This window comes from Chenopodium quinoa, unplaced genomic scaffold (genome assembly GCF_001683475.1).
Source record: "Chenopodium quinoa cultivar QQ74 unplaced genomic scaffold, ASM168347v1, whole genome shotgun sequence".
In the NCBI taxonomy this organism is placed as follows: Eukaryota; Viridiplantae; Streptophyta; class Magnoliopsida; order Caryophyllales; family Amaranthaceae; genus Chenopodium; species Chenopodium quinoa.
The window spans coordinates 722256-737990 of record NW_018745063.1 but is presented as its reverse complement, the minus strand read 5'-3'; the positions used below and the strand labels follow the sequence as shown (position 1 = coordinate 737990).

Below are 15735 nucleotides of genomic sequence, written 5' to 3'. Positions count from 1 at the left end.
CCGGAAAAGAAAAGTGGAGCAAATATTTAAAAACGGAGGGAGTATGTATTACAAGTAAATTATTAGATTAATCAAGAGATATATTTTGATAATATTGAATTGTATTACCTTTATTTATTTATTTTATGTTGCTACACTTTCTTATTTTAGAAATTGTTTTTTAGTTACAACATTTTCTATTTTTTATACTGTATTTCTTTCTCTCTAATCTCTCTCCAACCCACATGGGCTCACTTATTTTTCTCTCTATATCTCAACTCTTAAAATTTTGTATAGAAAACCGTGAAAATAAAAGTATAGCAACTAAAAAAAATGGAGAAAGTACTATATTTTATGAGCGTGCCCAGGTTGATCTCCCAGATAAACAAAAGACATTTATCAAGGGTCAGTTTCGTCAAATTGAGCAACCGAAATAGGGGTATATCCGGAATTGAACTTTGACTGGGTATCTTTGCTTTTAACTTTCTACACACGACGTTAGTGAAAAGTGAGTTAACCATGGTTAACTGGAGTTTCCTACGTCTATACCTCTCTCATGCATTAATGTTACTCTGTCGAATTAATTTTGAACTTAATCTTTTTTGAAAAAAAAAAACTCAAAAAACAAAAATAAAAGGGATTAACTCTATTAATTTCAATTGAATTTCAATTAGAGTTTTAGGGTTTCATTTTGTAAATTTGGGGGTAGTATCGAATTTCAGTACGAGCAAAGTTCAATCAGTCGGTATTGTCGGGATTGTTGCAGCTTCGTTACATAGTTAATAGGCGGTAAATAAACTCGGGCTAAGCTATTGAATGTGACTCCTTCTTTACAGGTAAGCTTTTGACATAGCTTTGTTGTTGAATTGCCTGAATTCGATACTACGGTTGCATGTTTTTGAATTTCCTGAATTACACGGACGGTTGAATGTTCTGAAATTCATGTTATTTGATTCGATTATGAAGTACTGAAATTATTGTTATTTGAATCGCATATCTAACAACCGAATTTCTACTTTGATTGACTTGAGTAAACTTGAGTAACATTTGAATCATAATCACTGCATGTATTTGTAATTGGGATTTAATTGGATGCGTTAGTGCTCGATTAGGAGTTCTAAAGATCTGAATTGGGAGGCATTGCTGTTATTTTAGCACCAATTATGATGCGTATGTTTAACATATCTTATTTTAGGTTGATAAATGACAAAAACGAGAAAGCAGTCCAAGGTATTAGCTTTGAACTTACTCAAACATAATTGATCACTGGGTGTTTAAGGGAATGTTTATCTAATGTCAATGATGTGGTCATAACATGTAGGCAAATTGTGTTAGGAGTTCACAACAAACAGTTGAAGAGAAGGTATGATTGATTTTTAACTGCATCAGGGCTGAAATTTCAACTTTTATGAGGTTTTATTTATTGTTTGAAATATATGCTCGTTTTTAGAGTGGAAGTTCAATGTTTGGTGATACTACAAAGGGCCCAAAATTTGTACAACTGCATTCTACGATCTTTAAGGTAAGTAATTTACGGTATTCCAGATGTATTTCTGTGTTTCCCTAGATCACCTGAGCATCTAATTGTGAAAAATGGTATATGTAGGACAACCGACTGAGTGTGGGAGGTCAGGTCAAAGCAAAAGGTGAAGTGTTGAAATATCACTCTTCTAGTCGGACAAAGGTATGCTCCATATGCTCCAAATCCAAATTTTATGGTATTAGTGCCTTGTGATGAACGAATTGGTTGCAATATGTTACTGAGATACTTCACCTGTTGTTGTGTTACATAGGCACCGAATTTGACATGTCGTATCGAGTCTTTTGGTAGAATCTGCCAAAAGTTTGATGACAGACGGAAGAAGTGGGTGGGTGAAATGGGGTTTGGGGGATTATTATTTCTAGATTCAGGCATGCATCTTCCAAGGCAATTGGTGTATTGGTTGCTTAGTCGAATTGATCCTATTAAGAAAATGTTAATATGCCTTGATGGAACAGAGTTCAAATTGTCACAGAACCAAGTGTATTGGATTTTTGGCATTCCAAATGGTGGCAAGGCTGTTCCTTCGAAGAGCAGAATGAATGACCATGTGAAGGGTGATGTTGAGGAATTGTTAAGGAAGTATGGCTAGTCATGGGAGACAAAATGCACTAAAGGCCGTGTTTATAATGTGACAGGAATTCTAGTTAACTCTGCAGTAATGGATAGATTGGAAGGTGATTGGGAAGATAAGGATGAAGTTGAATTTAAGACATTGTTTCTCCTCCTTTCGCTGCACATGGTTCTCTGTCCTACGCAATCTCCAAGAATTTCACCTGATATGTTGCCTGCTCTGGCTTGTGCAAAGGATTGTGCTGAATATGATTGGTGTGGGCTTGTTATATCCAAATTTATTTCCTTTGCCAGGAAGGACACGCTGCCGAAAGCGGTGGTTTTCTGTTATTCATCGTGGTGTGTACATTGTATTATGGTAAAAATACTTAAAACATACTTACTGTTGTGTAGGCTGAATGACTGGATAGTACATTGATGTTGCAGGTGTTATATCTGGACCGTTTGAATGCTGATCCCATCCGTTGGGGTGCATTCCTGCGCGTGAGTGTATGGGCAATAACGCCATGTCTAAAGCTGCTAGGCAGGATCGTGTTTATAGACATGGTTGTTTCGGTGACTTTGGAGCTGCTGGAGTGAGTTTCATGTAGTTGTTCCTGCTTTGTTACTGCTTGGATGATATGTTTTTTCTTATAACCTCGTTTCTCATTCATCCTACAGATGTTGGATGTCGCGTACGGTGAAAGACACCCGTTGGACGCGAGGGATATCAATGGACCTCCTGACTCATATAGTAATACCCAGGTTGTTAAAGATTCTTCATACTACGATGTTATTGTTATAACCTCAGCCTCATCACTGATCTAACTTCATTCGTTCCTTGGTCCTCTACATCAGATTGATGAATTGTCTATATTCATTCCATCACCTAAGCCAAGACGAAGGAGAGCTACCAAAGGGGACGGAGAGTCATGGTTCAAGTCCAATTGATAATCAAGCCTGTGTTGCTAGGTGTAGACACCCATTTGTGTCTCCCTAAAACCAAACCTAGTGATGAGTGCCTTTCACGTCGAATCAAAATCGAATGAAACGAAAGTGTGGAAAGGTCTAGTGTTGCGGAAAGTTTTATTTCTTTTCTCTTCTATCTGTTTTTGAAAACTTTATTTTAAGAAAATAGCCAATCCAGTTTGGTTGGTCCATGATATGGGTCCAATAGTGGTGTAGTTGGATGGGGCTTGCAAAGACCTTTCCAACGATATATTATAAGTCCAATTCCGATGAATATTGAGGAATTTATGGCCGATTTACTAAGCTGGGCCTGGTTTGAGCTTTAAGTACGACCCAATGATCTAGGGGAGGGCCTAATGTGATTTATCATTCCTAATGCAATTAGGAATGGTTTTAGTCTTCTAGAACATTCTAGAAGGTTCTTTTCATTCTTAATTCAATTAGGATTCTTCAGAGTTTTAATCAAGATCAAATAGCATTTTCGACTGAAATTATATTATTTTATCTTCCAGTACGAGAAATTTATCGGATTTTTGAAAACACGTTGAAATCCAATTTGGCGTCCAACCCCAGGCCTTGGCGCCTGGAATCAGGATTGGCGCCAGACGCCAGCCATTGGCGCCTGACGCTAGCCACTGGTCCTGGCGCCAATGAGCCAGGGCTGGCGCCAAGGTTGGTTTTCGATCTTCAGGCTCTGTTTTGATAAATTATCTTTTTTGGATGATTTTCTCTATAAATATCGTATCAAAAACTCCGTTTTCATTCATCATCTACATCTATCATTCACCAATTCTCTTTATTCTTAAGTCTTCATCAACTATCTTCATCATTCACCAATTAACATTCATCTACAGTCAAATAATCCTTTTCATTCATCTCTTTTCATCAATTTTCATTGACATTCATTCTTTCTTTTCTTAAATACTTTGTTTTTTCATACAAAATTCCGCATTCGCAAGATCTAGAAACACCTAGCCATATTCGAAGTTGCCTTCGCCCTAGACGTGAAAGGTTTTAATTTCTGAGGGTTTGGTCCCAAATCTCTATTTCAATTATTTAATTTAATTGTTTTGATTATTATTTTCCTTGAAGTTACTAACGCGTGTATTTTGTTATTAGATTGAGGTACGAGGCATCCAAGTAAGTACTTTAATGGTTTAATTGATTTTATGATGTAGAAATCATGTTTAGATTGTTATTTTGATTCCTAGTATCATGTCTAGGGTATTTTTAATATTAAGTATTGTTAAAAGTACGATGCTTCCTATATTCTTCCTAATATTTATGATTGTTAGTATCATGTTAGGGCTAAAGATTTGATTTTTATTGCTTAGTGACATGCTAGGGTTTGTTATTAATCTTGTTAGTATCATGCCTAGGATCTTGCTATTTTTATTATGCTTTAATATTAACATGAACATGATTATGATTATGATTGATTATTATTAATGATGTTCATTATTTATTATGTTTCTTGATATTCTTTATTGCTTGATCACCTTTTATTGCATGCTTAAAGGGAATTGGTATTTGTAACCACGCTTAATAAGATATTTAATAATCTTGTTAGGTTAATTGTGATTATAATTCAAGTGATCGCCAATGATAGTTTATTTGTGCATTAAAATTCAACCAACATAGATTAAACAGGTTTAGGGTTAATCCTATTGATTGCATGTTAATTAAAAAGCGCACATGAATACGATCAGAACAAAGTAGAGGCCTATTATTAGGGCAGGTTCAATCTCTTTTAGGTTGGATTTGTACCATCATCCCCGAACCCTTATTTGGTTCATGACCTTATGGAGTTGACGATCTCTTGGATCGTTAAGGGGTGTAACCTTCATCCTATGAACGGTTTACAAGTTCCTTAAAAACTTGTTGGCGACTCTTTTGCTCTATCTTCTTCCCTTTTGGACGCCACCGTACTTTAGTGTATGATCACAGTGGGGTTCAAGTTAGTGGGATTTTTAAAGGCTTAAAACTATTCCCTACACTAGGTAATGGATTTCCTGCTTCAATTGTCACCAGTTTGTGTTACAAATAAATTTTATAACCGATTGGACTGATGTTTCTTTATTCTCGTGATTAATGTGGCCCATCAGACGTAGGATTGTATTTAGAATTGAGATCATAATTCATAATATCCATTTACAATACTACTCTCCAAATGGCCAATCAGCTTGTTTTTTGGGTCCAAATCCAATACTTAGTTGCAGTATTCTTTTGGGCCCATTGTATGATCTATATACACCACTGTCCAATATGCCCAATTGGCTTGTTTTTTGGGTCCATTTATAGTACTCTGGCTTGATCTATATACACCACTGTCCAATATGCCCAATCATCAGGAATGGGTTGTGGGTGGCCACAATTTCGCGAAAATGAGGCACAAACGATGGTCTCGTGAGGCGACGTGCATTCCATAACACAATGCTAGATCTGATGCTTAGTTCTGCCTTGTCATCCTCTTCTTCAGGAGTTAGTCTGATTTCATGGTAACGACTTGAGGGTTCTTCCTTCATGAATTGGTCTGCTAACACTGTGAAGTTGATATTGGTCATAGGATCGCATACCTGCAATTATAATATATTACTGTAATTTAGTACTAAATTACCAAAAACATACAAACAAACTTTGAAATATCATAAACACTACTCACCTGGCCAAATAAGAACTTATCTGTGTAGCATCCAAACCCACGGTCCAAGTTCCGCGGGCCAAGGGTGTAAATTGGACCAGCACGGGGCAAAACTGGCTTGGGATCTATCCAAGGCAACAACAGCTTAAGGATAAGTGGGGTTGTGCCTTCATACACGACCGGCTCAACCTCCAAGCGCTCAATTATGGCCTGCACCTCACGTAAAGCAACCACATCTGATGTTACTGGTAAATGGGCCGGAGAAATAGTTCCAGCCTCGTTCACCATCATCATCTTGTTCATTAAGCGCTGCCTGTCCTCTAGCTTTGCAACAATGCATCGGAGGATGTCAACGTCCACTTCTTTAGTAGTAAAACCACCGTTTTCACTATAAAAGCAGATATACTCGTTGAAGTTCATTTCAGGTTCAGGGTGGTGGTTGTGCTCAAAAAAATGGAAAGGTCCGGTTACAACAGCAGGATAAAAACCACGAGGATAAGCCATGGTGTCAGTGAGAAAATTTTTGGACTAGGTTTTTTTCGTGAGAGGGTTTTTTTTGTTGTGTTTGAGAGGTGCTCCTTACTATGGAGGTGTTTACTTCTTTTATAGAGAAGAATACTAAACCACAACTAATACATCGTTTCTTCCAACCAATGTAAATGGAGGAATCTTGTTTGGATAGAAAAAAATCAATTACACTTTAGGTAAAAGTACAGTTCTAAGGTGTTTTTAATTTTGTTTTTTTAAGATATATATATTAAAATAAACAAAAAGCAATTTCCTTTTTTAAAAAAAGGACACTTTTAAAAAGATTTTAATTTTGTTTTTTTAGATTAAAAAAAACTAATTTTTTTTTTTAAAAAAGGAAACTTTTAAAAAGATTTTAATTTTGTTTTATTTAGATATATTAGAATAAACATAACAAATTCAATTTAGATAGTCTCCTTGAGGCTAAGGCTCATATTTGAGGAATACATTTCATTTAAAATTTAATTTAGAATCTTAGTTAGGCTAAGGCTCCAAACACTTGCACATACACATACAAATCAATACAAACACTACGTTACTAAATTCCAAAACATTCATACATGTTGACCTTCGACTCTTAGTTTGACCATGTTCATGCGATTATTTAATACTCAACTTTATCGATTGCCCGTCTTGTCCTTCGACTCCTACTTTGACCATGTTGGACAGGACCATGAGCACAACGCCCCCAACGACACCACACTTTGTTGAACCGTGGATTGACATCCAATGTAGGCTCTTACATATGAACCTTGCCATGTGAATTAAAACTCTACTTTCTGTCAATATCACGATATCTGGCATGTTTACATCAACCAACAACCTTAATTCTTCTAGGAAATAATTCCCTACCCATATCTCTGCAGTTCCATATTAAGATTTTGGTCGTACCATGTTGTTGAAGAACAAGCGTTGCCCATAATGTAATTGATGCTTTCCGGCCATCCAAAGGATGTTGTCCTAACCAACAAGAGGCAACAAATATATGGTTGACTCTTACATTATCCTCAGTTTGCAGCAGCTTCACGTCATCACTGTAGCTATTTACAACCATTTCGTGGATGCCTTCAGTTACCTTAAAGGGTTCTATCATGGTGGGTAACGATGCAACCTGGTACAGTATGTTTTTTATGGATGCAGGGACTAGATGCTGAATACCCTTTCCGTTTTCTCCTCCGTCCTTTAACAGTGCCCATCTTATAGCTAGTTTTAACGCGGCTGGTAGCAATGCCAAATCCGATAGGTCTGGAACGTGGGCAGGGTATACCTTACTGTTCTGTAGCACCACAACATCTCCTGGTTCATTCTTCCCACTTGAAAGTCGTGCAGCGAGTGACCTTGCAGTCACAATCTTGACAGAAACCAGGCCATCGGGAGATAGCTTGGATGAGCCCATAACACCAATAATAACAGCCCCTAGCCTAGCTTTTCCACCCACTGGATGTGCTGGTCTATTGGTCACACCCAGCTGATGAGTCTCCACCAGGAACTTAGGGACCTTTACCCGCCTCTTATTCACAACTCTACGCTTTCCCCCCTTTTGTGTGACTCCTAATCTACATGGCTTTTGTGGAACAAAAACACTTAGTGGTATTTCTAAGCAACTTTGTTTCATTTTGTGTAAATGTTAAATTACGAAGACAACTTACAATAGGCCGCCCTACATTAACACTTATATAGGGATTCACTACTACTGGCGCCAATTTTTCCAACTTCGCGGAATTCTTACTGTTGGTGGGCGGGAAATTATTGCGCTAAAGCTTTGTCCACTAATTAAGGTATATAGAATGTGTTTAGTTTCCAATAAATTATATAGACATAAAGCCAAGTTATAAGGATAGGCGAATGTAGACAAAAACTTAGGGTCAAAATAGAGAAATGTCGCTGTCATTTGTGTTTTCATGTCAGCCTCTAATCAAGAGGGAAGACATGTTAGCTTTATGGAAAGATTTGTTATCTGTTACTACAATTTTATGCAACTAAAACGACAAATATCAAATGGTACAATATGAAATGGTACATGGCACCTTTGGACTATTTTCCATTGAAATTACCTACCATAATTTCTCTAACATATTAGTAGCTTAAGACACAGAATGAAACCACACATAGTTTAACACACATAAATTAAGGAGCTTGACTACTTAGGAGTTACAAACAAAACTAGTAGTTAATATTAGGAATTGCAAATTACCAACTAATTTCAAATTAAGCGAAGTAGCTTAGTAAACGACTTATTTAAAACACCCAGTCGTGGATAGACGGGTCTTCGTCCAACCCTGAATTTATGTACCACTCCGCCATGACATCGTTCAGTTCTTCATCACTACTATCCGATTCCGCTAGGTAGTGCTTTCCCTCTGGAATTACTAATGGTGCTCCACGACTTACTTTAAAGCTGGGCTGAAAACATATCACATAACACGAATTAAGATGTATTTTTCATAAGACTTAAGTTTCTATGAATTAGATAACTAAACTAATAGACTTACGATTTTATTAACGCTCAGTAAGTGGCCGTACAATAAAGCTTTCCTATGCACGAAATATGGCTCCACACGATTATCCCACGCAAGTGCAACTCCACCTACACCAGATGGAGGGCTAATTGATTCAAACATGTAATTTAGCTCCACGTCCTTCTTTACGGTCTCGAGAAAGGGCCACTTTGATTTAGCCTCTGTTATTACAACTAGCATTGGCGAAAATCTGTCGTGCAGTCTGTGGAAATTTTCTGCAAACGACTGGCGGTGGATGTTCCTTGCATTCCAAATTATAACGATGGACCCTTTTTCATGGCTACCTTGCCTCTGTAATTCATTTGCTATATTTGAGCTTACTTTAACGCGGAAATATCTTGATCCGGTTAACGTTGTGACGTCTGCATTGACTTCCACCAATATGAATGACAGGCGGTGTTGGACTTCCATCACATGAATTCCTAATTTTGTTGCTCCAAAAAAGACCTCACGCTCTATTGTTGGGATAGCAAACAATGGTAGCTTATCTGGGTTTACCATCAGTTTCATGTCGAAATCGAGACTAACTCACGGGGTATGTATTCTGGTACAGATGCACAGTGGCGCCTGTAGGGAATAATTCCAAGCCTTTAAAATCCCACTAGCTTGAACCCCACTGTGATCATACACTAAAGTACGGTGGCGCCCAAAAGGGAAGAAGATAGAGCAAAAGAGTCACCAACAAATTTTTAAGGAACTTGTAAACCGTTCATAGGATGAAGGTTACACCCCTTAACGATCCAAGAGATCGTCAACTCCATAAGGTCATGAACCAAATAAGGGTTCGGGGATGATGGTACAAATCCAACCTAAAAGAGATTGAACCTGCCCTAGTAATAGGCCTCTACTTTATTCTGATCGTATTCATGTGCGCTTTCTGATTAACATACAATCAATAGATTAACCCTAAACCTGTTTATCTATGTTGGTTGAATTTAATGTACAAATAAACTATTATTGGCGATCACTTGAAATTATAATCACTATTAACCTAAACAAGACTATTAATTATCTTATTAAGCTTGATTACAAGTACCAATTCCCTTTAAACATGCAATAAAGGTGATCAAGCAATAACAATATAAATAATGTATCAAGCAACATAATAAATAATCAACATCATTAATAATAATAATATCAATCATAATTAATGATAATCATAATCATGTTAAAGCATAGCAAGATCCTAGGCATGATACTAACAAGATTAATAACAAACCCTAGCATGTCACTAAGCATTAAAAATCAAATCTTTAGCCCTAACACGATACTAACATGAATTAATATTAAGAAGAATATAGGAAGCATCGTACTTTTAATCATACTTAATATTAAAGTTACCCTAGACATGATACTAGGAATCAAAATAACAATCTAAGCATGATTTCTACATCCTAATATCAATTAAACCATTAAAGTACTTACTTGGATGCCTCGTACCTCTTTCTAATAACAAAATACACACGTTAGTAACTTCAAGGAAAATAATAATCAAAACAATTAAATTAAATAATTGAAAGAGAGATTTGGGACCAAACCCTCAGAAATTAAAACCTTTCACGTCTAGGGCGAAGGCAACTTTGAATATGGCTAGGTGTTTCTAGATCTTGTGAATGCGGAATTTTGTATGAAAACCAAAGTTTAGAAAAGAATTCTAAAAGATTAATGTTATTGAAAATTGATGAATAAAGAGAATTAATGAATCGTCCTTGATGAATAATTTTGTGAATGAAGAGAGTTGATTATTGGTAATTGATAGATGGTGAAAACTTAAGAATAAAGAGAATTGGTGAACGATAGATGTAGATAATGATCGAAAACGGAGTTTTTGATACGATATTTATAGAGAAAATCATCCAAAAAAAGATAATTTATCAAAACAGAGTCTGAAGACCACAAATCTAACTTGGCGCCAGCCCTGGCTCATTGGCGCTAGGACCAGTGGCTAGCGCCAGGCCCCAATGGCTGGCGTCTGGCGCCAATCCTGGTTCCAGGCACCAAGGCCTGGGGTTGGACGCCAAATTGGATTTCAACGCATTTTCGAAAATCTGATAAATTTCCCGTACTGGAAGATAAAATAATATAATTTCAATCGAAAATGATATTTGATCTAATTAAAACTCTGAAGAGTCCTAATTGAATTAAGAATGATAAAACCTTCTAGAATGTTCTAGAATACTAAAACCATTCATAATTGCATTAGGAATGATAAATCATATTAGGCCCTTCCCTAGATCATTGGGACGTACTTAAAACTCAAACCGGGCCCAGTTTAGTAAATTGGCCATAACTTCCTCAATATTCATTGGAATTGGGCTTATAATATATTGTTGGAAAGGTCTTTGCAAACCCCATCCAACTACACCACTATTGGACCCATATCATGGACCAACCAAACCGGATTGGCTGCTTTCTTTAAAATAAAGTTTTCAAAAACAGGAAGAAGAGAAAAGAAAAGAAATAAAAAACTTTCCGCAACACTAGACCTTTCCACACTTTCGTTTCATTCGATTATGATTCGACGTGAAAGGTACTCATCACCGGGTTTGGTTTTGGGCAGACACAAATGGGTGTCTACAGAAGCCCCCACTTTGACTGAGTTTGGAGAAACGCAAGTTTCGAAAAAGAAAGCCAAAGTATCGATAGGGACGGAGAATGATTCAGAACGTTTTGCGATCCTAAATCAATCTTATAACGCCGATACCAGCAAAACTAGCATTAGTTAAACAGATAAAAGAGTTAAGAAACGCGTATCTTGCACCGTCGAGCACACGTCTATGAAAGTAACCGATTGTTGCTATTGTTGTTTTGATGACCTCCTGCAAGCTAGAGAATGCCATCCCGCTTGAAAACTGCTACGCCTGTAACTGCTTCCAATATAGAAAATTGCTTCGCCTGAAACTATCCTCCTCCACAATGATAATATTCCACATCCTAGGGAATACTATCGAAGATTGCTTCTCTTGAAACAATCCTCATCCGCATTGATAACATTCCACTTCCAAGGGAATACTATCGAAGATTGCTTCTCTTGAAACAATCCTCAATTGTTTGTGACAACTCTCCACAATCTAGGGAACGCCACCTTGTTGTTTGTTTTGACGATCTTCCGCAATCTAGGGAACGCCGTCGATCAATGTTGCTACATCTTGAGCCTTTTCTTGAATCATAGTGATAACCTTTCCAATCATAGCAAAAGTCGTCGAAGACTGCCCATCTCGTGCTGTCTTCTCAAATCTCGGGTGACAACCTCCACAATCTTAGCGAATGTCGTCGAAGACCGCCCATCTCGTGCTATCTTCTCAAATCTTGGGTGACAACCTCCACAATCTTAGCAAATGTCGTCGAAGACCGCCCATCTCGTGCTATCTTCTCAAATCTTAGGTGACAACCTCCACAATCTTAGCGAATGCTGTCGAAGACCGCCCATCTCGTGCTATCTTCTCAAATCTTTGGTGACAACTTCCACAATCTTAGCGAACGCTGTCGAAAATAACTTTACTTGAAGTCATCCTCAATTGTTGCGATAATATTCCAAAGAAAACTACCGAAGACCAACACTTGTCGATCTTTAAAGCTCGCTCGAACGTTGCTTCCGCTATGCCTGTTCGTCGGCGCTTTCGTTGCTTTGAACCTATACGTCGGTGCCTTTTCTGCTTTTGAGCCAATGCCTAGGCGCTTTAAGCTAAGTGAGACGATCTTTCATCAGGTCGATCACTTATTGCAATTGTAATCAAACTGACTACTTAATCATGTCAAATTGCTTATAGGGGCTAACTGGCGTACTAAGGAACCCGAAATTGCTGTATGAAGTTGAAATCACCTTTTTGGGAGGCTGTCATTGCTGAGATATTTCTGGCGCCAAGAATTGACTCTGTCGCCAAACGCTATGATAGGGTCTTCCCTGTTCTGCTGCACCTGTATTCATTTTGACTATAGAACTTTGCCAATCTTTTTAATCATCTTAGGGTTGACCTAAGGCTTAACGTTGTTTGACTCATTGACTAAACACGACTCAAGGTATAAACTTGACTCGATGTGATTGACCGACTCGAGGTTGACTCGACTCAAAGTGAAATGACACGTGTGACTCAAATCAAAGTGATATGGCACGACATGACTCAATGTGTACATGACTCGTGTGTGCATTGTAATGTGATCGTGCGACTCGAAAATTCAAAAAGCAAAAATTTTCCGTCAATTTTGTGGAGGGTACCGACTTTCTCCCGAAAAAGAAAGACGCGAAAAAGAATCGAAAGTTTGAAGATGCATGTTGAATGAGCTTAGTCAAATGTCATTTGATAACTTAGGCACGAAGGCTAAGCACTTCATACTATCTCTCAAGGTGCAAGGATTAATTCATCCTAGGCTATCTCAATGGTTGACTCAATGATGAAAGTATTTGGGTAACTTAGGCACGGAGGCTAAGCACTTTATACTTCGTGATGCAATGACAATTATGAGTGATTTTGACGAAGCATGCTTCAGCGTTGTGTTAAGATTTCATGACAAAGGGTTCCTAAGGGAAATATATTTGGTCATGTATGTGTGCAGTGTGTGAAAGTGACACTAAAGCTAGGCCGCAAGAGCTAAGTGTGTGGAAAAAATATATTGAAAAGAGTCAAATGGTGGTGACTCTTAGGCTAGGAAAGTTAATGATGTAAGGATCAAGCCCCCAAGTCTAGCTCTAAGTGAATAGGGATGAGCATTGGAGATCCCTTGATATGATCATGGTGTAAGTGTGTGAATGTGAATATGAATGCATGTTTATTAAAGCCGCACCTCGATGTGAGGTTGCCTACGTATCCGTTAGGAATCAGGCCGAACGTAGCTCTATCCAAACCTCGCACAAGTGTGTATACCTCAAAAAGGTCTTTTAAGGGTTGTAACGTGGTTAGGCTAAAGGTTTAAAGAAGAAGGGGATAAAGGCTCAAGACCCTAAATAAGCCCCCAAGGTGTGCAACCTCGCTTTTGAATCTTTGTATTTTCATACTTGAATTTCTATTCTTTTTTAGCTCTTTTTGCTTTAGCATTTATTTTATTTTTATAAGTGTAGGCAATCCCGATCATGCAGTCTATCACTCACTTGGCATTCATGTTTCTCAGGCACGGTACCGAGCACTCGATAAGAGACGCAATCTGAGACGTGTTCTTATCGAAGATATTTTCATATCATAGACATTGGAACACTTGCCCTTTCGTACACTTTTATTTATTTTTTGCTTTTGCTATCTTTTGAATTAGTCAAATCACTCAAGCTTTGTTCTTTGAAAATTGCATAAGCTGCACACTATCCCATCCCAAGGTTAGATAGATGTAGGTTGAAAAAAGAAAGGTCCATCATTAGACGAGGCTCAAAGTGGTTTATGAAGAAAGGATTGCATAGTTGAAAAGTGAAAGGACATATGATGTGGCTACAAGGGGTGCCTCAAATCATTGGTATACCTTGTGCTTAGCTCGACATGGATTTTTTTTTTTTTTTTGAATGCAATGCAATGTGATGATCATATGCAAGGAAATAAATGCTCATTTTATTAAAAAGGGAAAAGGGAAAAAAAAATCCTATTAATCTAAAAGAAAAGAAAAGGTGCTTATGCTAGACTTATTGGGGAAGGAAAAGATGAAAAAGAAATAGAAAAAGAGGTCACGAAATCTTGTCGTTGAAGCTTGCCTCTTCTCTTGTGTTGCTTCCCTTATCATCACTCGCTCTTCTTGTTAACCGGAGGCATGGGAAGCTTGTTATTATCAATCAAATGTTGGATAGCCTCCTTTAGCTTCCAACAGCTCTCAGTAGTATGACCCCTACCTTGATGGTACTTGCAGTGTTCATCTGGATTCCAACTAGGCAATCTCTTTTCAGGTGCGGGATCTTGAATAGGTCCAATGGGAGTGATGAGTCCTTTGCCATGGAGTCGATCGAAGGCAGTATCGTAGCTCATCCCAATGGGGGTGAAGTCTTTCCTTAGTTGCTTCTTAGATCCTTGATTATCCATGGCTAAAACTTTACTGAGATCAAAGGTACTAACATAATTACTAGAGTAGGCGTTTTCGGAAGAAGAAGGATTGTCGTTCTTCTTTCCTTTCCAGCCACCGTGGTTACTATTGTTAGTAGTTTTTTGCTTTGCAAGGTCATCTTCGATTTCAATTCCGATGTCATAAACGGCCTTGAAAGTATTCAAATTGTGTTGATATTTTAGGTGCTTTGAATACTTTTCTTGGAGATTCTTGATAAACATCCTCACAGATTCCTTTTCGGTGGGGACCTCAATCATCTTGGCGGAAGTTTCCCTCCATTTATTAAAGAAAGAAGTAAAGCCTTCATTTTCTTTTTGTCTTAGCATCTCAAGTTGTCTATGGTCGGTTTCAACTTGGGTATTGCACTTGTACCTACCGACGAAAGCATTCACTATCAATTCCCAGGTAGAGGTTTTCTCCTTGTTAAGGGAGAAGAACCATTGTTGGCAAACGGTTTCAAGAGATAGTGGGAACAGAGAGGGGAAAACCTTCTTATCGATACCCTTAATGCTCATTATAGTTTCAAAAGCTCTTAGATGCAAGTAAGGGTTTATCTGTTGCCTTGAATTTAGGGATGTTAGTGGCGTTGAACTTGTGCGGAAGAAGTTCCTTGTCCAGCGAGACCCCTTGCGAACTCATGCCTTGAAATTTATAGTCACTAGATAGCTTGCTCAAGCTTTCTTGCATGAGGTCCATCCGTTGTTGCTTCACGGGATCATCAACTTTGAGGGTGATTAGCTTCAGTGTTTCAGTCATGGTAACCAATTGGTTCCTAAGCTCATTGACTTCTTCTTGAGTTGCCATTATCTTCTTAGCCTTCCTCTTTTGACGAATCGGTTTATCAAAAAGCGAAACTTGAATAAAGAGGTTGTCCTTGATCAATCGCCCTTCTCTCCTCGACCAAGTACTGTGGGAAAGGAATTTGGGAATACTTATTGTTAATTATTTGACTCAAACTTTATTCAACATGCAATGGATGGAGGAAGTGAAGA

The 15735-nt window shown here is 37.9% G+C and overlaps 1 protein-coding gene across 1 annotated transcript; it reads left to right on the top strand.

Annotated features, from left to right (window-relative positions):
- The first annotated feature begins 533 nt into the window (after positions 1-533).
- Positions 534-3095, top strand: LOC110709277. The gene is made up of 9 exons (XM_021887495.1): positions 534-815; positions 1175-1209; positions 1301-1342; positions 1430-1501; positions 1586-1663; positions 1773-2431; positions 2519-2667; positions 2753-2836; positions 2930-3095. Exons 2-6 carry the CDS (start codon positions 1183-1185, stop codon positions 2109-2111), a joined length of 558 nt encoding a protein of 185 aa, XP_021743187.1. The 5' UTR covers positions 534-815; positions 1175-1182; the 3' UTR covers positions 2112-2431; positions 2519-2667; positions 2753-2836; positions 2930-3095.
- Positions 3096-15735: the final 12640 nt, after the last annotated feature.